This window comes from Heteronotia binoei, chromosome 5, assembly GCF_032191835.1.
Source record: "Heteronotia binoei isolate CCM8104 ecotype False Entrance Well chromosome 5, APGP_CSIRO_Hbin_v1, whole genome shotgun sequence".
NCBI lineage: Eukaryota > Metazoa > Chordata > Lepidosauria > Squamata > Gekkonidae > Heteronotia > Heteronotia binoei.
This window is the reverse complement of record NC_083227.1, coordinates 42,749,502-42,773,378: the sequence shown is the minus strand read 5'-3', so window position 1 is coordinate 42,773,378 and position 23,877 is coordinate 42,749,502. Positions and strand designations below refer to the sequence as shown.

At 48.3% G+C, this 23,877-nt stretch overlaps 2 protein-coding genes across 4 annotated transcripts in view; one reads left to right on the top strand and one right to left on the bottom strand.

Moving 5' to 3' along the window:
• Positions 1–1,715, bottom strand: part of MTMR14 (myotubularin related protein 14) — a 92,647-nt gene extending 90,932 nt beyond the window's left edge. For both annotated transcript variants that reach the window (XM_060239339.1, XM_060239340.1), the window contains exon 1: positions 1,356–1,715. In XM_060239339.1, the coding sequence (XP_060095322.1) occupies positions 1,356–1,652 (297 nt within the window). In that variant the 5' untranslated portion in view covers positions 1,653–1,715. The remainder of the gene's footprint in view (positions 1–1,355) is intronic.
• A 20,004-nt stretch (positions 1,716–21,719) lies between these two features.
• The window catches only part of LHFPL4 (LHFPL tetraspan subfamily member 4), a 94,734-nt gene continuing 92,576 nt past the window's right edge, over positions 21,720–23,877 (top strand). Inside the window, exon 1 of one of the 2 annotated variants that reach the window (XM_060239330.1) lies at positions 21,720–22,466. In XM_060239330.1, coding sequence (XP_060095313.1) covers positions 22,061–22,466 — 406 coding nt within the window. In that variant the 5' untranslated portion in view covers positions 21,720–22,060. The remainder of the gene's footprint in view (positions 22,467–23,877) is intronic. The other variant, XM_060239329.1, reaches the window with a different exon arrangement.

Sequence of the window (23,877 nt, the reverse complement as noted above, 5' to 3'; positions counted from 1 at the left end):
TGAAAGTTCTAATGAATAAGTAGAAGTAGCAACAATGTTATGCTGAAACATAGCAACTATGAAACCAATATAGTCAAAATAGATTTGTCATGATGAAACAAATGATGGATACAACTACACCTCAACAGAAATAAGAATTATTGTATTCTATAGTTAACTCCTTAAAACTATAATGAAGATGATGAAAGGGAAAGTTCTATCCTATGCATTATGCAGTACATGACTGCCTTCAACAAATATAATGGTGTTGTATAACCCATTTTTTCCATTTTCTTTTCCCTACCCTTACTGTTTCTCTAAAATAAATAAAAGGCATTCAAGCAAACATCAACAGTGAGCTAACACAGCTTAAATCCGTAGGATGGGTGCAACAGCTAAACATATCCAGACACAATAAACCGCCCCCAGTTACAGTCAACACACCTGAAGCATGCACATTAACTACAGCAATAACTGTAACCATATGAGAGAAATGAATCACACACACTAATCACTACAAAACAGTGTCATGTCATCTTTCACTTTAAGTTCTTAATTGACAGCGAAGCATTAAACAAGGAGCATAAGGCACACCTGGCAGTATATACTTGACATTCACTACTAGGAACTGTGGACTTATTTTGTAAAAAATTTGGTCTAATTCTTCCTGGATACATGTTACAATAACTGGATATTTGTTAGAGCTTCTCATTAAACATACACAATGAGAAACATGCACGTACTTATCCAGGGTTCATTTTGTAGGAAAAAAAGGTGCAGGAACTCAGTAACATATTTTATTTGCATATGCCCCGGAATCTGTGTGTAGTAGGGAGAAAACTCCCCACTGCATGCAGACCCTGGCTGGAGGTTCAGGAGCTGTGCTCCTCTGAGCTCCTGCTGAATTCAAGCCCTGTGCTTATCTATGGACAAACATGGAGAACTATGAAGGAGAAGTTTTATAGCAGAGAAGGCAAAAAGTAAAGGCTACCAATTGACTTCGCACAAGGAAAAAAAACATAAATGATGCACTGTGCCATTGCCATATGCCAACAAACGTTATGTACTACCAGAAGGACAGCTGTACAGGAAGGCAACCCCCCCCCCCAAAAACAGGAAGGCAGTTACACCTTAAAAACTAACGTAATTCCAGTGCAAGTGTCCGCAAATCAGAGACCACTGCAAAAGCTGCACCTGTTGATTTCAGTCTGTCCCGCAGCTGTCTAACGTAGCATGAACTCTGCCCCAAAGCTAGTGGCAGCCCAAGAAGTGAATTGGTGGCGAGACCTGAAACCCACCTCTCTGTACGGTGGGCCGAAACTCACCAGAGCAAGTGGGGGGGGGGGGTTCCTCCTCCACTCCTCCCTCCGACTCACCTTCGTGTTGCTCCCGGCTCCGCCGCCGCTGCCACCGCCCCCTCCTCCTGCTGCGGGGCCGGCACTGCTTCCCCCACCTCCATCCCGGGCCCGGTATTGCGCCCTCGAAAACTCCAGCAGCAACTCCGCCAAGGCTCGCTCCCAAGCCCCGCCACCCTGGAGGAGGGAGGGGCCGCCCCGGGCACCTGCCATCCCCGCCCCACAATCACGGGCGACAGCCCCAGACTCGTCGCCCCAGCGGCGCCTTCCCCATCTCAACCTCCTTCCGCTTCCGGAAAAAGAGAGGGATGCCGTCATCACGAAGCGACAGGGCCCGCCCGGGGCGTCTATCCCATTGGCCTGAAGGCAGAGCGCCAAACAAACCCACTCCTCCCCCTCCCCTCGCATAGAAAAAAAGGACCCCGTCTGCAAAAGGGGGCGGGGCTAAAGTCCCGGGAAGGGGGAGTGTCATGGGCGGGGCAATGTTGTTGGGACGGGAAGCTGGAACCTCCGGGTCTTTGGATAGTGGGGCGGGGATTGCTGGGCTAGGACCAATGGCTGGGCTTCCAGGGCAGAGGTGGTTGGGTTTGCTTCGCGCCCCAGTCAGTTGGACAGAGAAGCTGAAGGCTGAAGTTACTTGTGTCATACTCACAACAGCCATATACACGGGTTTTCCCCTCATAAAACTTCATGAGCGTTACAGCCAACAAAAAGTTTTCCCCTATACTTCAAGCATAAAAAGTCTGCAGAGCGAGGAACCCCTCATTGCATTCTTATGAACATATGAAGCTGCCTTATACTGAATCAGACCCTGGGTCCATCGACGTCAGTATTGTCTACTCAGACTGGCAGCGGCTCTCCAGGGTCTCTAGCTGAGGTTTTTCATGCCTATTTGCCTTTTAGTTGGAGATGCCGGGGATTGGACCTGGGACCACCTGCTTACCAAGTAGATGCTCTACCACTGAGCCACTATCCCTCCCCCTTCCCTTCGAGCAGGTGGGCCCTCGCTCGTGAAAGCTTGTGGTGGAAGAGTTGTTAGTTTTGGAAGTGGCACGAGTCTCCCATTTATTTATTTTTCTGCAACTAGATAACAGGCTGCCCCTCTGGAAACGAATCCTTGGTTTCCATCCAGCTGATACTGAATCCAGGTCATTTTTATCCTGCCCTTCCTCTAAAGCAGGGGTTTCGAACTCATTTGTTAGGGACAGATCTGACATAAATGAGACCTTGTTGGGCAGAGCCATGATGGGTTGGGGTTGGGCCATTTGTGTGCCTATTTAAAATCAGGTAGCAGAGATATAAAGGATACAGACAAACACACACACACACACACACATATATATATTTAAAAACATGCTTAAAACATTAGCACTTATTGGTCTTAAAAGTGCTTTCTTTTGTATTTCTCCCATGGGATCCAGGGAACTGAGCAAAGGAAGCTCTGGCTCTTTCCTTCCTTCCTCAGGGGACCAGGAGGGGGAGGAGCCTCAGCCAATAGAAGGAAGAGAGCCTTGGCTCAGCAGCTTTGCTGTGCAATTGAGAAAGCCTGGAAAAACAAGCTCTTCCTCCCCCAGGGAGGAGCCTCAGCCAATTGAGAAAATAGAGGCTTTGCTCTGGAGCTCCTGTGTGATTGAGGAAGCCCTGCAAAGCAAACTGTTATGCAGATGGAAGTAAGAGAGAGGGAGAAGGAAGCAGATGACAGCCAGCTACTCAAGGGCCTAATAGGAGCCCTCCAGGGGGCTGATTTGGCCCCCAGACTGCATGTTTGACACCCCTGGTCTAAAGGGTTCAGTTCACATGGTTCACCATTGCCGCTTTTATCTTCACAACAGCCCTGTAGAGTTGGGCTGAAAAAGTGACTTTCAGACTTCAGGGCAGAATAGGCATTTGAACCCAGATCTCTCTGATCTCAGTCCAGCCCTCTATACATTACACCTTAACATTGTTCCTCTGTATTCTTTGGTTCTGCTTCAGCCAGAGTGGTTTTCCCTTTTCTGCTTAGAGGAGGAAGTGGAAAATGTCACTTCAAACCTAAAAGTGGCCCACAAAAGAAGCATATCTCAGCACTTCCATGAAAATTGATTTCTCCCCAATGGTGACCTAAAATAGCTTACATCATTCTCCATTTTATGCCATCTCATTCTTTCAGTAAACAGGCTAGGAAAATTACTTGTATCCCTGTTTAAGCACAAGGGGTTTCAAAATGCAAGAAACATCCACGCTAAGCCGACTGTTATAGAACCAATGTGTGCTGCAGAAGTTTCTGAAGCCATACAGACTTTATGGCAGCCAGCAGGCAAGGGGGGAAAATGTCCTGTCCCTTTATTGGATATTTAACATGTGGAAATGGGCTGCTGAAGCTTTGCATGGCAGGTAATTATCATCACCTATTTAGCTTATTAAACCTCTATTGAAGGAACTGACCTTTTCCCCTCTAGGTTCTTAGCAAGCCTATCACTAGGTAACAAGCCCCATATCTTCCCCCAGCTTATATCATGGGCTTTGTGAGGATAAAATGGGGAACTAGAGTACTTTGGCCACCAAATGAGAAGGGAGCACTCACTGGAGAAGATCCTGATGCTGGGAAAGACAGAAGGCAAAAGAAGAAGGGGGCAGCAATGAGGTGGCTGGACAGTGTTACTGACGTAACTAACACGAATTTGAGCAGACTGGAGGATTGTGGAAGACAGGAGGGCCTGGCATGACTGTCTATGGGGTCGCAAAGAGTCGGACTCGACTGTGCGACTGAACAACAACAGAGTACTAGATAGGCAATTCTGAACTCTTTGGAGGAAGGGTGGGATCAAAACGTACTTGACCAGTTAGTGAGAAGATACCAAAGCTCATGTTCAGCCATGTCTATATGCCAACTGCTTCTGAATATAAAATGATAAAAAAATATAAGAGGGTCTTGATGCTGTCCTTATGAACTTCCTAGGGCTGGCCTTGACCAGGGTTTCCAACTTTTAAACTGGGCCCTCCAAAAGTAGCATGAGCAGCAAGCAGGGCCAGATTAACAATTAGGCCAATTAGGCACTGGCCTATGGGCCCCCACACCTTTAGGGACCCTGGGATGGCTTTCCCTCCTGGTTTCTCCCCTGCTTGCAGCCCTCCCAGCCTGCACGCACAGCCAGCAACTGAGCTGCTCTTTGCCCAGCTTGCCTGGTGCAGCTGCTGCTAGTGTTGTTGCCAAGTTTGCCACTCTCTGCCTCTCTCCTGCAGCTTTGTCAAAGGGGATTTTGAGAAGGTGCCTGCAGGCTGCAGTGGGGGCCGCAGGTGGTAGGGCAGGCGCTCCATCTCTGAGATAATTAGCAAGGGGCACCCTGAGATTTTGACTGCCTAGGAGCCTCTACAGGGTTTAATTCGGCACTGGCAGCAAGCAGTTATCAGGAAGTGTTCTTTACCTCCATGCCCTAAAAAATTTCAGGTGCCCAGTTCTGCTCAGTAAAGGGACGGGAACTTTTTCCCCTGTCCAGTTGGCTATCTTATTGACTTCTTCATTCCTAATAAACTGTGTTACTGACAGCTGCCTCCCATTAGGGAAAAGACAACATGACTCAGCAGAGGGCTCCCTCTCCTGTCAGCAGGTGCTGGCTAGAACCAAAGGCTGGTCCAGGGCTCTGCTGGTTAAGCAGCTGGCAACCTGCATCTGGCTTTCCAGCTCCCGAGTGCTGGTGCTGCTCTTTGGGTCCCACTGGTGGCTGCCACCAGCCTTTGTCACACTGCATCCTGGAGGGGCTGTATTCTCCGTGACCTGACAGGCCCAGCTGTTTCTTCTCCTGGTGACATGCAGAAGTGCCCTCCCCAAGCCTAACCTCAGCAGAGAGTCCTGCAGAGTGAATGAAACCAGACAGGCCATTTTGTCAGAGCTTTGCACGCCTCACCAGGCTTTGGTTACAGTGAGCAGTTCTGAGTCACCAGCAAGTGAGGCGCCTGTCCCAAGCTGAGGGAGCAGAAACAGCAGGCCCTAGTGCCAGAGAAACAGATCTTGGTTCTCTGCTGGGAAAAATTGCTGGCAATGCCACCCTGTTTGCCATGGGCTGTAGATGCTGGGTGCTAAAATATTGTGGCCAGAAAATTCACTTCCGTCACCATGAATAAATCATTCACATTAAACATGGGGGCAATTTAGAACATCCATCTTTCTTTCTTTCTTCCTTTCATGGCTGCAGGACTTTTTTTATTAACAGGAATGCAGTTCTGGCTAGCTTGCCCAGGGCTCCAGCTCACAAAAGGTCTCCGGCATAGGAAAGGCACTAGGCAACCATGAGATCCCAGACTGTGTGCTCCATCCTCTCTACTGCCTCCAGCTCTCAACAGGCTTGCAAAGAGAGTGAGAGACTTGGAGCCACCCACAAGTGTCCGCTTCCAGGAGAAGCTGGGCCTGCCACTGCCCATTCTACCGCACATGGCTCTGTCCCTCTCTCCGGCTGTGTTGGAGGGGGGGACAAGGTCTCTCATTGGGCTGTGTGAGAAAACACATCCATGAAATACAGCTGATGGCATTGTACTGTTCTGTGTCAATATACAGCAACCTACTGAACAGGTGAACATAAGAACATAAGAGAAGCCATGTTGGATCAGGCCAACGGCCCATCAAGTCCAACACTCTGTGTCACACAGTGGCAAAAAATGTTATATACACACATACACTGTGGCTAATAGCCACTGATGGACCTGTGCTCCATATTTTTATCTAAACCCCTCTTGAAGGTGGCTATACTTGTGGCCGCCACCACCTCCTGTGGCAGTGAATTCCACATGTTAATCACCCTTTGGGTGAAGAAGTACTTCCTTTTATCCGTCTTAACCTGTCTGCTCAGCAATTTAGGTGATGTCACTTCCAGTGACGTCAGAAGGTGTGGCCTGATATGCAAATGAGATCCTGCTGTGTTCAGCTCTAAAATGCCTTAGGCATCCATGGGTCGGACCTCTAAACATCTAGTTTGGTCCAAGGCCACAGCAGAAGGCAGACATGAGAGAAGAAATCTGCTTGTGTGCTGTCACATCTGTTTGTGATTCTGAGTTACAGCCAGTCAGCCAGCCAGACGCAGCAGTGGTGGAAAGTGCCATCAAGTCACAGCTGACTTATGGTGACCCCATAGGGTTTTCAAGGCAAGAGACATTCAGAGATGGTTTGCCATTGCCTGACTCCGCATCACAACCCTAGTATTCCTTGGAGGTCTCCCATTCAAATACTAGACAGAGCTAACTCTACTTAGCTTCCCTTCCTGAAGAGATCAGGCTAGCCTGGGCTATCCAGGTCAAGGCACATCCAGACTTTCAACTTGCAAAAGAGAAGTGTCTCTTTTATGCTGGCATCCATATTAAGGACCTCCCTTCCATTGTGAGATGGTGGTTCATGATGGCTAAGAGCATTGGCTTGGATCTACCAGAACACTTCTACCTGCAGAGTGCTACAATCTCACCTCCATGCTCCCATGGAAGCCTGACATGCATTTCAGGAGCATTTTCAGCTGCAGCAGGAGCGGAAAGGCAAGAAAATCATGTTCTGTGGGCAGATATTTTTCTGTCTGTGGAAACACTCTGGAGGATTCCAGCCATTATCAGTGATCCCAGAGATCCCCAGTTTAAATATCACCTCTGCCGCAAACACACTAGATGCTCTTAGGAAAGCCACTTTTCTTTCAGTGATGGTCCAGAAAACCTTTAGTGAGTTTCATGGACAAGCATGGATTTGAATCCAGGGCTCCCCATTCCTAGTCTTGACATTCTGCATACTGAGATGAGATACACCGAAAGCATGGGCTCCCCTCAACAAGTTTAATGCTGACCCCACTCACAGACCAATTTCCCACTAGCCTTATGCTGCTCTCACACTCCTCTTCTCAGCAGGGCTTCTGTCAGATTTCACATTATCTGCCCTGGAACTGCAGCTAACTTCACATTTTTTGTGCAGCAAACAGAAACTGGTTTTTAGAGGATCTTGCTTGCTGCTTGAAAGAGGCAGAGCGAGTTGCAGCCCTGGGTCCGATAGTGTGAAATCTGATGGAAGCCCCGCGGGGAAGAGGTGAATGAAAGCAGCATAAGGCTAGTGAGAAATTGGACACAGTTTCTTCAGATTACCTGCTATCTTTGAGGATCCTGAAACCTATCTCAGAGGCCCAACAAAGAGACTGCAAAGAGTACAAAAGTGAATCGGAAACAACAAACCCTGTTCCAGAAGAGAACTCCAGATGGTGTAATACCTGCCCATGAAAGCATGCGTTTAGATGTGAGGTGTGATAATGACCAAGCTGCATCTCTTGCAATAATCAGAAGGTGGCAGTTTAGGCAGAGTTGCACAGTTGTCCGATTCATCACTGGAAACGAAGGACTTCTCCCCTGATCAGTACCCAGGAGTTGCTACATACCTGAAGTTATTTCCTCCTTTACATGGAGATAATTTCTGTATAAGGAAAGGCTGGATTGGCAAATAGCTATGAGGATGATGCCGGTAGGAGAAACTTCAGTGTCCACATTCAAGAACTCTAATGTGCATAGTAGCTGTGTACGCTAGATCCTCACAATTGTGCACCAATTACCCTTCCTTCCCTGTGATATATCTGAATTCAGCCACCAGATGGTGCTGGTGCTCTGCTTCACTCTCTCCTCCCCCTCTCTCTTTCACACACTCACACACGCACACACACACACCCCTTTGCAGAAAAGGTGTGCATAGCTAGAATGGCACATATACACCATAGCGGGCACTAAGAACACAATTCCCATGAATATACAGGAAATCCTTGATTTCTATCTCACTGACGAAGCCTCTCTACCCTCTCAATGTGAACTTCCCTTCTGAAACTGGAGAGTGCAGGGGCACATAGGAAGGACTGTTGAGATAATGTATGTGGAGTGCTTTGAAAGGTTCTGCATCAGTGCTTAGTGAAAGCATCATAAACACTACCTCCAATCAAAGTGAAAGCTTATGTTTGGCTTGGTCTCTTACCACCCAACAGCCCCCAGAGGCCTTCCATCAGTGCAGAGTACATCATTAGTCAAGGTCAGGGCAGCATCCCTGTTTTCTCCTTCCCCACTATACCCCCAGAACAAGGCTGTGAGATAGGTGAGGCTGAGGGAGAGTGACTGGCCCAAGGTCACCCAGCAGTAGAGCTTTATAGCAGAACGGGTTTTTGAAATCAGATCTCCTGATGCTGGTTCAGCCTTCTAAGCACTACAACACTCTGTATTTGACTTCCCACCCATCTATGGCTGGAGGTAGTTATATCTTAACAGAGTTGAAAATGGTATAATTGAGACATTTAGTGCCTTGGGTGCATGCATGTTGGCGAGCGGCGTGTCTCATAGACTGTTCTTTCTGACCATAGCCTTCACAGTCTATCATGCAAAACCCAGTGTTCATCTTCATGGCTTCTGTGCAGCCCCGCATCGGGGGGGGGGGGGCTGCCTGAGACCAGGCTTGCCACGGAAAGATTTCCAAGCTTTCTAATAGGCTAGGAGCACCCCTCCTCCCTCAGGTGCTTTGCCACCAAAGAGATCACCTGACTGGGGGAACGGGCACTACTTCTTCTGTTCTCTCCATGCTGCCACTGGAGAACCAAAGACACTGAGGTTACAGAGAGTTCACAGCAGGGCAGGAGGGAGGAATGTGTGTCTGCACAGAAGACCACTCGATGAACAATGGTTACAAGTAAGTGCAACCTCATTTTAAAGCTGCTGATGTGCATCTGTGCACACAGGTGTCTTGCCAGCCCTGAAAGTGTTTCACTGTTTGCCAATCAATTTCTCAGCAAAATTCAAAACACTGGCATTTACCTTTAAAGTGCTAAACATATAGGTAGCAGAGCATCTTTAGTGCCCTCCCTTCTCCCGTAAGAATCAACCAAACATTAAAGAACTGCATCGAAGACCCTGATAAGTATGCCATGGTTTCCTGAAGCCCATTCCCCAGCTATGACAGGACCTTTTATGTGGTGGTGCCTCATTGGTGGCACTCCCTCCCCATTGCCATATTCTAGGCACCCTATTTGCTGAGTTTTATTTCTCCATGGTTTTTCTATGTGTGTGTGCTTGGGTCTTTGGTGAAATGGTTGGGTTTATTTCCCTTAAACTAAGTTATATACTCTTTATTAAGTCATTTTTATATATGCTGCCAAAGTATCCACTGATTGTTTTTTACTGTAGCAATGACATTTATTGCTGCTACTTGCTTCATTGGCTTTTAAGTGACCTTGATTCTATGCACAGATTTGTTTTTTAATCTTTGTACAACACCTGGAGATAGGGTTGCCATCTCCAGGTTGGGAAATTCCTGGAGACTCGGAGGTGAAAGCTGGGATTTGGGAAAAGGAGGTACCGTAGTGGGGTGTACTGCCATAAAGCCCACCTTCCAAAGCACCCATCTTCTCTAAGGGAACTGCTCTCGGTAGCCTGGAGATCAGTTATCATTCCAGGAAATCTCCAGCCCCACCTGGAGACAGGCAGCCCTACCTGGAGACTAAAACTACAATCCTAGAAGCTCAGATAAAATATATACTCAGAATATATACCGCAGGTTAGAAAAGGCACAAATAGGTATGGAAACAGGCCTGCATGGTTAACAAACAAAATAGTGGAAGTTGTAAAAGGCATAAAGGATTCCTTTAGGTGGTGGAAAGCTAGTCTCAGTGAGGTTACTATGTGGCAAATAAAATGTAAGTCTGTGATCAGGCAGGCAAAAAGGAATTATGAGGAGCATATTGCAAAAACGCAACCACCAATAATAAAAATTTCTTCAAATACATTAGAAGCAGGAAACCAGCCAGGGAGGCAGTTGGGCCCTTGGATGACCAAGGAGTAAAAGGATTACTGAAGAATGATAGGGAAATGGCTGAGAAGCTGAATGCATTTTTTGCCTCCGTGCTTGGGAGAAGGGCAACAGTGGAAGGGCTTCTGGAATTCTTGCCCCAATGGTGGACTCCTGATGGCACCTGCCTTTTTTTGACCACTGTGTGATAGTGTTAGGGCTGGATGGGCCACTGGCCTGATCCAACATGGCTTCTCTTATGTTAATGAGTGCTGGATGACTGAGGTGGGATGAAACTTACTGAATCAACAAAAAATGCCTCTGTGTCCAAATTGGTTTGACTGAGAGGCATGTTCCGTGCTGCAAACAGCAATGCCCCAGACCACCTTCAGCATTCTGAAAAGCCCATCCCCCAGCCGTTTTGCAAAGTTTTGTGTCACTTTGGCCGGGTCCTTATTAGTGGTGTTACGTGGCTTTGGTTTTCCAGTTTTATTTTGGGGACCAATACAGCAACCTGCCGTCGGTTTCCAAAATGTGACAGATGCTGTACTGAGCAAAACCCGCAGGAACGATTGCACGTTAAGTGGGGAAGAAACATGCCAAGGATGGGTGGAAGCAGGACAGGCTCCTCCCCTTTCTTCTCCTTCCCTCACGCAGCCTCGGGCCCTCCCTTTCACACTCACACCCAGCGCTCCTCCAAGGCCAGCTTTTAGACACGGGTGGTAAACTCCCAATTACACTCAGAAATAGGAGACGGTGCCAAAAGCATCAGGAGTGGAGATTGGCTGCAGAAGATACCTCGCTATGTCTCCGCTGCGGTGATTGGTTAAGATGTTCCCCAAGCTCTCAGCTGCCTGTTCCACGGCTGTTTTTCTATTTTTCCCTTAAGCAGAGACGCTCACTTGGAATTCACGCTCTTCTTTTGCCAGGCTGATCTCCGCTCCCGCCGCAAGCTCCTGGGAAGGGTTTCCCTCGTTTTGGGTGCCTCCGGAGCCAGGGGTTGGGGAAACGCGACCTGCTCGAGGGGTCGCGTCCCTGACTGTCCTGGCCAGCACAGTTTCCTGGCTCCCCCCCCCCCCCGCTCCTGCTTCCCTTTGTTTCGTTCGCCTTGTCGCCTCTCCCGAATAGGCTCGTTCTGAACCTGCGGCAGGGACGTTGTACCCTGACAGCCCTCTGCAGAGCAAAAGGCTAGAGAAGAAGGGTTTTCAAACGGGAATGAGAACCAAAGCCGCACAGTGATCCCACCTGAAGCACGCTTTCTCGAGAGGAAACCCCTAGAATAGACCTCGGCACCAGTTAAGACTTAGTTCTATCTCAGGAGCAAAGTCCTGGTTTTATTCCACTGGGTTTACTACTCCCAAGAAAGCATTTCTTATGATCCATGCAAGCCTAGGGCTTGCTGCCTCGTGTGTCTCCTATCCTGAACATAGGTTGGCAGATCCAGGTGGGCAGCCGTGAAGCAGTAGAACAAAGCAGAGTCCAGTAGCACCTTTAAGACCAACAAAGTTTTATTCGAAATGTGAGCTTTCCTGCGCTAGAAGCACACTTTTCCATCCTACTGTCTGATGAAGTGTACTTCTAGCACATGAAAGCTTACAATAGAGAGAAGACTGCCAAGTGCCAACCTGCTTCCACCCCCCACCCCACCCCCACCCGATTTCGGTTGCCTCCCCTTTCTCAGGGGTCTTCCAGAGGCTTTTCAGAATTATTCTTCCTTTGCATCCGCACAAGGCATCCCAAGGGCTTCATGTGGTTTCAGGCTCCTGAAAAACAAAACAAAACATCTGAAAAATTGACTGCCTCAAAAAGAGGTCATAATAAATGGGTGGCTCTTGTAGGTGCCATAAAGTGCTCTTAAAAAACAACAACTTTTAGGCCTTTTCCCCCCAACCATCTTTCAAGGAACTCAGGGCAGCTTCCTCTTCCATTTTGCATTCTAACATGCAGGGCCAGCCCTGCCACTAGGCAAACTAGGCAATTGCCTAGGGCGCCGGCCTTCTGGGGACATCAAATTGGATGCTCCCCATATGACTTGGTGACGTTAGCAGTGTGGGGGGGAGGGGGCACCAGAAGTTAACCTTGCCTAGGGTGCCAGACAGCATAGGACCAGCCCTGCTAACACAAATGTTGCAGCCAGTGCAACCTTGCACAGAGTTACACCATGCTAAGCCAATGGAATTGCGCACCATACAAAGATAGCACTTTGCTGAGGATGGCATTATCAGTGTTGCAGCCTAGAATAACAAGTATAATGCATTTGTTAGCCAGGCAAGCTGAAGTGTGATTGCATGTGGTTCATTCTGTGCCCAGCACAGATGCATCGCACACACAAACACACACTAGGTTGGCCTTTCTGTCTCTTGTTTTCTGCTCTTCTAACCTTGCAGCAAAGGGCATAGCTGCATATGCATAGAGCAGCTGCACCAACATTCCCTCATTCAGAGCTTCAAATACTTCAATAAACGAATAAAGAAGCAAGCCCAAATTTTGTACTAACATAACTCAAAAGTCTGACCCAGGAAGAGCTGAATCCTGTGACCAGCATATGTCATCCGCATTAAGAACAGCTTGCTTGTCTGGCATCATTTTATTCCACTCCTATTAGTCATCAGGAGGAGCAAGGAGCCATCTTCGACTCTACCCCCTGACTTTTGGAAATACCGCTCAGCGCTTCCTTCACCTTCCGGGATTCCTCTGGCATTGCCCAAATATGCCAAAGCTTTATGAGTCTTATCTCTTCCTCCTTAAGGCCTGCTAGAAAGTGCTGCAGTTCTTTGGACACTTGCAATAAGTGCTGAAAGGTGCACAGCTCTGCTGTGAACAGCAGCGCACAATGCTTTCCATTTTGCCAACTTGCTGACTTGCTTCCAGAAAGGTGGGGTTTTTTTTAAATATACATCTTTTCTTGGTCTAGAACTGATATGTCATTCTTACCATGCATCTTGAGATACAGGACCTGTCCTCTAAAGTCCACACTTGAAGCTAATAAAAGACAGCAAGGGTAGCTAAACCAATCCATCAGCTTTTAAAAAAGAATCCCTCTCTCGGGCATTCTGAGAGCAGTCACACAGCTGTTTTGGGTTTCCAACTCCCAAATGACTCTTTGCAGTCACTGATGTGCATCCCAGTAGCCACATGGGTTCAGATTGCTATGCAGTTTGAATTAATCAGATCTCAGTTTTGGGGGTTTTTTTCACCTGGTCTCAGATTTTGTTGTTAGTCTGTGCCGTGCTACTGGTTGTTGAATTGTTTTAAAGACCAGTTCTGCAGGACAGGAGTGAATACGTAAAGTGGTTCTGATGCTTCATGAAGACATTTTGAGCATGCCAGCCAATTGACTTCAATGGACTTAGAAGGGTGTAACTTTGCTTAGGATTGCAATGAACATTAATTAATCACCTGACTTTTCACTGAATCACAAGATGCTGGAGGTATAAGAAAATATTCTCCCCAGTGGGACCCAAGGCAGTGGACAATATGACTCTGCTCTCTTATATTTTAAACTGACAACAATAACCTGGCAAAGTAGGTTAGGCTGAGAGAAAGGGAATGAGGGGCCCAAAGTCACCCAGCAGGTTTCTGTGGCAGAGTCAGGATTTGAACCTAGGTCTCCCAGTTCCTAGTCTGACACTCAAATCACTACACCACACTGGCTGTGGAGAGCAACGTTTTCCATTTCATATTACTGTAAAACACCACGCATGAAGCTGCCTTACACTGAATCAGACCTTTGATCCATCAAAGTCAGTATTGTCCACTCAGATTGACAGCGGCTGTCCAAGAACTTAGGCTGAGTTCTTTCACATCATCTACTGCCACACCCTGTTAACTGGAGATGCCAGCCATTGAATCCAGAATCTCCTGCATGCTAAGGAGGTGCTCTACCAGTGAGCCACAGCCCCTCCCAAACCGGTGCAAAACTAAGAAACAAAATGTGCACTTCATTCACAGCTCAAAAACTGTGTTCATTAACATTTTCGTTGACCACCAGGCTTCTTGGTCTAGGAGTATGATTCTTTCTGTGGATATGAGACCAACTCATGCCTAAGGAAAGAGAGTGCTATATCTCAGCATGTGTTCAATGGCAGACTTTTTTCATATGAAAGGTCATAGGTTCCATTCCTCCAGTGTATGAGGTTTAGGTAGCAGACTGGGAAAGATCTGCCTCTCCAGAGAGCCTCTGCCTGTTAAGAGCAGAAAATACTATGCTGAATGTTCTGACTACTCAGCATAAGACAGCTTTGCCAATTAAAGCTTGCTGCCCTGGTGTGCTTCCTAAAGATGCTTTCCTGCTAACTGTGTTATTCAGATCAGAGATCCCCAGTGTGGTGCCCATGGTGCCAGGATGCCCACCAACATCTTTTCTGGAGCTCACCAAGTATATTTAGAAAGTGGGCAGAGCCAGATGGGGCTTTTGAATGGCAAGGCTTCTGACTGCCACTGCCAGTTTAGTTTAGTTTTAGTTTATTTGTGATTTATATCCCGCCCTTCCCACCAGGTGGCTCAGGGCGGCTTTCAGCATATAAAATCTAACATTAAAATATAAAAATTTAAACAGTTTACACAGTTAAAACATTAAAAACATACAGCAGTCTTATAAAACTACACTCAGTTTCAAGTGCCGGTTAGTTGTAAGCCAGCCAGAAGAGGACTGTCTTACAGGCCCTGCGGAATTGGGCAAGATCCCGCAGGGCCCTCACCTCTTCCGGCAGCTGGTTCCACCAGGAAGGGGCCATCACAGAGAAGGCCCTATCCCTAGTAGATTTCAAACGAGCTTCCTTTGGCCCGGGGACGAGGAGGAGGTTTTGAGTTCCCGATCTCAGTACTCTCTGGGGAACATGTGGGGAGAGACGGTCCCTCAGGTAGGCAGGTCCTAGGCCATATAGGGCTTTAAAGGTAATGACCAGCACCTTGTACCGAACTCGATAAAGTATTGGCAGCCAGTGCAGAACCCGAAGTCCCGGCCGAATGTGCTCCCGTCTTGGAAGTCCCAATAACAACCGGGCGGCGGCGTTCTGCACCAACTGCAATTTCTGGGTTTGGCACAGGGGCAGCCCCATGTAGAGGGCATTGCAGTAGTCCAACCTCGAGGTGACCGTTGCATGGATCACTGTTGCTAGATCGTCACGCTCCAGGAAGGGAGCCAGCTGCCTTGCCCGCCTAAGATGGAAAAATGCAGACTTGGCAGTGGCTGCTATCTGAGCCTCCATCATTAAGGAAGGCTCCAGTAGTACCCCCAAGCTCTTGACCCTATGCGTCGCTATCAGTGGTGCACCGTCAAAAACTGGCAGGGGGATTTCCCTTCCCGAACCCCAACGACCCAAGCAAAGGACCTCTGTCTTCGCCGGATTTAGCCTCAGCCCACTCAGCCTGAGCCACCTAGCCACGGCCTGTAACGCCCGGTCCAGATTTTCTGGGGCACAGACCGGCCGGCCGTCCATAAGCAGATAGAGCTGGGTGTCGTCAGCATACTGGTGACAACCCAGCCCATACCTTCAGGCAATCTGGGCGAGGGGGTGCATATAGATGTTAAATAACATCAGGGAAAGAACCGCACCCTGAGGCACTCCGCAATCAAGCGTGTGCTCGTCCCCAATAGCGACCCTCTGTCCCCGACCTTCAAGGAAAGAGGAAAGCCATTGCAAGGCCAACCCCTGAATCCCCGCGTCGGTGAAGATTTGATTTGCTATGCAGATTCCCAAAACATTGTTTTGGCAGCAGCTGCAACCATGGCACAAGGATCTTTGCTGTGTGGCTAAAGGTAAGGTGTGGCAGCCATTTTGGGGCCATCTCCACCTTCTGCATCAGCCATTTTGTGGCTGTGCCCACCGTGCTGTGTCAGAATTCCAAAGGCGCCTCCAGGCTCAAAAAGGTGTGAACACCTGATTCAAATCATCCTCAGTTTGAGGTATTTGTAATTTATATCTGGTCTGCCTTGTGTTGTGATGCTTGTTTAACTAACACAAGTTATGGCAGACAAGGGGCAGCACGATATTACCATCCTGTGCCCAGTTTGAAGACAGACTGATTTTCACACTGCACATTATTGAGTATGTATCTGATTTCAGTGGTGTCTGTTCAGGTGGATCCAGAGTTTGATATGTTGAAGACTAAGTAATGTCTTGTCTGCTGGATCAGTTTCAGTCAGTTTTGAGCACCAATGCAGGAGGGGGGGGGAAGAGTTGGTTATATACCCCAGGTTTTTCTACCCTAAGGAGTCTCACAGCAGCTTACAATCACCTTCCCTTTCTTTCCCCACAACAGGCACCTTGTGGGGTAGGTGGGGCTGACTGTGACTGGCCCAGGGTCATTTAGTTGGCTGCATGTGGAGGAAGAGTGGGGAATCAAACCCAGTTATCCAGATTAGAAGAGGAGGAGAATAATTTGATTTATACCCTGCCCTTCACTTGGGAGTCTCAGAGAAGCTTTCAATCTCCTTTCCTTCCTCTCCCCACAACAGATACTCTGAGGTAGGTGGGGCTGAGAGAGAGCTCTTCAATAATGACTCTTGAAAGAACAGCTCTGATAGAACTGTGGCTTGCCCAAAGTCACCCAGCAGCTACATGTGAAGTGGAGGAGTGGGGAATCAAACCCAGTCATCTCAGTGGACTGGGGAATCAATCCCAGTCATCTCAGATTAGAGTCTGAGCTCTTAACCACTACACCAAACTGGCTCTTGTGCCTGGAATTTATGCAGACTGTCCCTTGTAAGTAAAATCTGTCATTATCTCTGTTGCCAACTGGCCAGAGGAAAATAACATCTTCTCCCTTTAACAGAGACTTAGTGTGTGAAATTAGGCAGCTGACAAATTTTATGGTATAAATAACACCTGGTAAATAACATCCTATTAAGCTATTAAAGGAATAGGACATTTTTCTCCAGGCAGCTGGCAACCCTAGTTGCTGACAGTTAGCTGCAAGCGGTATAGGTTCTTTAGCCTTTCTCCAACCATCTATAATCAGTTTCTACCTTTCCTTTTTTGTGGAAGGAATGTTGTTGTTAAGACACATTCCCAACTTCAGATATACCCTGGATTTCTGTCGCTGTTCTGGACTTTTGCCAACCTGGGTTTCCATCTGGTGTAGTATCGAGACAGCATATGGGGCCTTGGTTGCTGATCTTTGTTTACAGATTGAGAAGGATATTTGCACCCTGCTGGTCCTCTCAGAACTTATCTGCAGGGTTTAATGGTGTGCATCTTTAAGGGTTGGTAATACAACTTTGACATTTGCAGGTATTTGCATGCAGAGATGTTCCAGGGCACCCTGCTTTCTTATAGAGAAGTTCCTGCAGGGTGGTGATGGATGACCAAGGGATTCCCCTGCAGGATCTCAGGGAGTTACCTTTTGCCCTCTCCAATCCAAATGTCTAGTATAGACATCCCCAACATGGTGCCTGCGGGTGTTAGCCCTAAAAAGGGGCAGTGACCATTGGGTAGTAGCCCTGATTGGAGTGGACATTTGATCTTAGCCCTATTGATTGGTTCTAATTGAGGACCAATGAAGTCCGGGATTCTGTTACCATGTGACAATTTGGAGTCCAGATGCTAACTACCTGTGACACCTCTAGGAAACTTTAGCAAAACAAAAAGAAAGGAAAAACAATGGATGTGGCCAGTTGGCAGCTAGTCTCGATGTATTGACTTGTTGATGAGTCCCTGGCTCCATTGATACAACCTCCTTTCATCTGAGCCAGCAGTAGTTCATATGCATAGACATGATTGCAGCTGTGGACGTGATGTGGCTGCTTTGCAGTAATGGTGGCTGGGAAGATGTGTTGTCCTTTTCCACCCTCCTGAAAATGGCTTTTCCTTTGCCTTCCTGGCTTTCTCAGTGTAGTGAAGCCTGGTCAGGAATGAGGGATGACTGGGACAGTAGTCTTCCTGCCTATTACTGCATGTTTGAAATGTGCATTCAGAGCCTTATGCATGGCTCTGTGTTAGTCTCTGAGATAAAACTCCCCATTCCTAGCAACATTTGGCTAACTGCTAGGAGCTGAATACAGTCCATTGCAGATGACTACCCATAGTGCACTGTCCTTAGTGGGTAGTTATGGGGGATCTTTGAGAGACCATGGCCTCTGACTCACATTTGTGCCTGCTAACACTTTTCTTGGTGCTCACTAGGGCTTTTTTTGTTGCAGGAATTCCTTTGCATATTAGGCCACACACCCCTGAGTTAGCCAATCCTCCTGGAGCTTACAGTAGGCCCTGTCCTAAGAGCTCTGTAAGGATTTGGAGGATTGGCTACCTCAGGGGTGTGTGGCCTAATTTGCAATGGAGTTCTTGCTACAAAAAAAACCCCTGATGCCCACCAGGTGTTTTCAGAAAGTGGGTGGGCCCATACCCAGCAGGGCTTCTGACTGGCCGCTGACAATCTGACAAGTAACACAAACCAGCATTGTTTCAGTGGCAGCTGCCACCACAATATTTGTTTCATTCTCTCTCACTCACTCTGCTTTCCCAGAATATTTTAAAAACTGCCCATTTTCTCTCCTGCTGCTGGGCTTCCTTCCATGTGTGGTTCTGCCTCCTGTGGCAGCAGTTGGCTACACCTCTTCTGGTGGCCATTTGGTGGGGGTGCCCATCACCCTGGGTCAGAATTGTTCACAGGCTCAAAAATTGGGGGGAACCTTAGTCTAGTGGGGTGAATGATCATCTTACCTCGAGGCAGAGTGCTGGTGCTATGTAGTCTTTTCCCTTCCTATGTATATATGTTAATCCTGATCCATCTTTCTTCCCTGAAATAGAGGATGTAGGGGCTGTTTTGGTGCTTTTAAAAATATGATGTCCACCAGTATTCCTCTAAGCTGCAAAGTCTTGTGAGCAAAAATTCTACTTTGTGAGCTACTGGCTTTAAAGTTGTGAGCTACTGCATTAATTAGTGTGCTCTGGGGTCATCCTTCCTGAGCTAAGACAAAAATGTGTGAGCTTTAAAAAACCTGTGGACTAGCTCACACTAACTCAGCTTAGAGGGAACACTGATGTCTGTGGCTCAAGAATATTAAGAGCTGCTTTACTGGATCTGGTCCAAAGTCCACCTAGTCTATCACCCTTTCCCCATCAGAGGTTGGACAAATGCTTTTGGGTATTCACAGACTTGATGCAATGGAGGATGTTCCCAAAATCTGGCCCCCACCTTTGAAAAACTCCAGGCTTTCTGACCTGGAAACAATTGAATATAGTTGTGAATAGGAGGACTGATGTGGTCCAATGACTTGGCTGGGATTTTGCTATGAAGCCCAAGGGGCTGATTGAGATCTTTGCTTAATCTCGTATGAGAATAAGGGTTTGTTCCAAAGGCAAACACCACAAAGATTATAGGAAAAATGTTTAAAAAACTTAAAAGGCTATATTTATCATTGCTCTGACATGGGTGCCCAGGCTAGTCCAATCGCATCTGATCTCAGCTAAACAGGGTTAGCCCTGGTTAGTATTTGGATGGGAGGCAACCAAGAAGGTCCAGGGTCATGATGCAGAGCAGAGGTGGCCAACGGTAGCTCTCCAGATGTTTTTTTGCCTACAACTCCCATCAGCCCCAGCCAGCATGGCCAATGGCTGGGGCTGATGGGAGTTGTAGGCAAAAAAACATCTGGGGAGCTACAGTTGGCTACCCCTGATTGCAGAGGCTGGGAATGGCAAACCACATTTCAGCATTAGTTCCCGTGAAGAATCCATGGGGTTGCCATAAATCAGATGTGACCTGATGGCAGCTTCTACTACCACATTGATCATTAGCAGCCTACAAGTCATTAAGTGTCTCCTGGGGAAGGGCAATTGGAGCAGTTTACCCCAGGACTCCCCCCACCCCTGGCCACCCTCTCAGTTTCTGTGTGCCATTGGCTCCTGTTCTGTCCTTGTTATTTTTTGTCATCTGAATTCTTGGTCTTTTGTGTCAAGTTTTGGAAATGGCGTATGAGCCTGTATGATGCTGCTGAATCTCAACATGTCATTCTGAGATCATGAAACCCATCGCCAACCATAATTAAGTAAATTTTACATTACTGTGTGAAACAGAAAATATCATTTGAGGTTTAAATGGCTGTTTGGAGCACTGAGGGGCATACAGTTCAGAGCCAGTTAAAGGAATTGTTTTTGTTCCTTGGGTCACACTTCAGCTGACTATAGAATGTATTATTGGGAGTTTGGATGGGAGGGGCCAACTAGGACTGCACACCAAATGTCAGAGAGTCTAAACCAGTCCTTATGTCTGGCAGCAATAAAGTTGGCCTGGAGAATTGTGACTGACTCTAGGCAGGTAGCCCTGGTTGCCGAGTTTGTTGTTGATGCCATTTTGCTCAGGAACACATGAAGCTGCTTTATACTGAGTCAGATCCTTGATCTATCAAAGTCAGTATCGTTTACTATGACTGGCAGCAGCTGTCTGGGATCTCAGGTAGAGGTCTTTCACATCACTTTCTGTCTCCATGGAGATGCCAAGAATTGAATCTGGACCTTCTGTATGCAAAGCAGAGGCCTTTCCATGCAGGCACAATCTGCATAACCTTATTTTGCTTGGTCATACCTGTTGGAGGAAAAGTGGGGGGTGGGGGGGCAGGGCTCATTTATTCCTAGTACAAGGAGCTGCATGCAAGAGTGTGGTCTGCATCTATGGGAATTCCTCCATGTGGTTCTCCAGCTTTGTGCACACACACATGGGTTGTTGTAGGAGGCAACAGCAGTGCACCCAACAGAAAACTTGATCCAGTAGTGTAGTTATTAACATGATAAACTAGAACAGGGGTCCCCAACATTTTTGAGCTTGCAGGCACCTTTAGATTTCTGACACAGCATGGTGGCTGTCACAGGAGGCAGAGCCTGCCATAAAAGGGCTGCTATAGGTTACCTTCAGTCACATAGTGACGATCTGCTGTCGAAGCAATAAAAAATTTGCACAACCAATGGCCAATCAGAAGACTTGCTGGGCCAAAGCCCCACATGTCCCCACCCACTTTCTTAAAACACATGGCGGGTACCAGAAAAGGTGTTGGCTGGTATCATGGCACCCATGGGCATCGTGAACTAGAATCTAGAAGACTCAGGTTCAAATTCCCTCTCAGACATAAAGCCAACTGGGTGACTTTGGGCCAGTCCATCTCTCTCAGTCTAACCTCCCTCCCTGGGTTGTTGTGAGGATCACAATGGGGAATAGCCATGTATACCACCCCTAAGCTCCTTGGACGAAGGCTAGCTAGCTAGAGAAGGAAGGAGAAGGAAGGAAGGATGGATGGATGGATGGATTCTGGCAGGCCCTTCTGCGGTGGCTATTGCAAAACGCACTCCACACATGCTCAAAAGTGCTCTTGTTGTCAGTTTGGCTTATCTTCTGGGGCTGGTCCCTAGAAGCCGGGGTTCAGGAGGGGCTCAGTTCCTCAGACACATTCCAGGAGGAGATTAGAGGGAAGGGAGAGGGGCAGCTCCCCAGCCTCGCTCCCCTCCTCAGGCGCATGCGGAGAACCGGCCGCCTCCCTCTGCCTTGACCCGCGCGTTCGGGCGCATGTGCGTGGCGATCCCTGCCTCCCCTTTGGGTAGCTGCCTGGGCGCTTCCCTCCTCCCCGCCGCGCCGCGGCTCTGGTCCCCCTCCCTCCTCCTCCCCCCTCCCTCGCTATTCGCTCTCGCGCCCGCGCCTCCCGCCTCGCGCACGAGCTCGGGCCAGGCAGGAGCAAAGAGACAGCAGCAGCCAAGATGGAGTCGCGGCTGGCGCGGCTGCAACCGCAGCTGCAGGGAGCTGGCGAGCGCGTCTAGGGCTAGCCCCTCCCCGCCGCGCGCCCCGCTTTGCCCCATGGCCTGGCCTCTCGGCGGCCACCCCTTGGGTTTTCCCTCGGCCGGCGCCGCGGGGCTCCCGGGGCCAGTCCTTTGCCTGTGAGCAGGAGCCGCCGGCGGCGCTGGTGCTGCTGCCGCCGCCTGTGCCGGTGAGCCCTTCTCTGCGTCTCCCTGCCGCGCCGGGGGCTCCGCGCTCCGGGCTGCCCGGCAGGATGCTGCCGTCGCAGGAGGCCTCCAAGCTGTACCATGACAACTATATGCGGAACTCGCGGGCCATCGGCGTGCTCTGGGCCATTTTCACCATCTGCTTCGCCATCATCAACGTGGTGGTCTTCATCCAGCCCTACTGGATCGGCGACAGCGTCAGCACGCCCAAGCCGGGCTACTTCGGCCTCTTCCAGTACTGCACGGGCGACGACGGCAACAACCGGGAGATCAAGTGCCACGGCTCCTTCTCCGAGTTCAGCAACATCCCCTCCGGAGCCTTCAAAGCGGCCTCCTTCTTCGTGTTGCTCTCCATGGTGCTGATCCTGGGCTGCATCACTTGCTTTGCCCTCTTCTTCTTCTGCAACACGGCCACGGTCTACAAGATCTGTGCCTGGATGCAGCTGCTGGCAGGTAGGACACGCGGGCCGATTCTCCACCCCGAACCCCCCCAACCATTCCAACTATCCACAAAACTGACCCCCCCCCCAAAAAAAAAACCTGAAGTGGGGAGGGAAACCTGATTCAAGCTGGGAAAAGAAGGGAGGGAGCAGAAGGAGCTGAATAAGAACAGTTCCCTGGGACTGAACTGTGAACTGGTTTGGGTAACCAGAAGTTTGGATGAATGGGTTACTTTTCTAAATGGGAAGGATTGCCTTTACGGGGGCAATTTGGTCTGTATGGGAGAGGGAAAGGAAAACATGGACAGTGAATTATACTATCTTGGAAGATTCGATTATTCAAATTCTCTGATGTAAGAGGAGGCCTGAAAGATCTGAGCTCTCCCCTAGATTCAGGATCACATACATGGTTTCTTTCTGGATACCAGATAGGGACAGGTGAATGAACCCCTTAAAGTAATAGCCACATGGGACTGCTAACTGGACTAGCTCCTCTAGGTGAGGCAAGGCCAGATATTCACAAAACTAAAGGAGCAACAGCTTTCTGTAGAAAGGAAGTGTTAAGTATTAAGGAATTGCTTGGCTATCTTGTGGGATGCTTGTGGTTCTGTAGAGCTAGGACATTCAGTGAAACGAGATATTGCTCCCCTTACTGCCCCCCCCCATCACAATGTGTGTTTTGTTTTAATTCTGTATGGAATTAAATTATGGAATTAGGGAGGGACAGTGGCTCAGTGGTAGAGCATCTGCTTGGTAAGCAGAAGGTCCCAGGTTCAATCCCCAGCATTTCCAACTAAAAAGGGTCCAGGCAAGTAGGTGTGAAAAACCTCAGCTTGAGACCCTGCAGAGCCACTGCCAGTCTGAGTAGACGATAATGACTTTGATGGACTGAGGGTCTGATTCAGTATAAGGCAGCTCCGTATGTTCATATACGTTCATGGGATTGGGGATGGAAGATCTGTCACATCCATTCCTTTCAGCCAGTGCTCAGACCTGAAGCCAAAACAGAAAGAACTGAAGATGAACAAGAAATGACTACAACTTTAGTCCGAAGTGTTTTGAAAGTGTAATGATTTCAAAATGAGTGAAAATCGCCATCACAGGCAGGCAGCTATGTATTCTTGAGAGCACACAAGACAAACTTCTTATTGCCTCGATGATCCTGTCCAAGGTCCTGAAAGGCCCTACAAAGGACACTGTGGGGTATAGTGGTTGGTTGTGATTGCCTAGGAAGGCTGTGAAGCAGAATCAATCTGGCTGCTGGACTTTGGGTCATCTCGAAAATTCTTCTCTGGTCTTAGGCTAAATTCAAAAGAGTTAGGTCTAAAGAAAAGTCAAGTCTAAAGAAAAATGCAGCAGCTCTGTGGCTAGGTAAGGAAAATTGCTGTCCTCAGCTAAGAAAGAATATCATTGGGTGTATGACG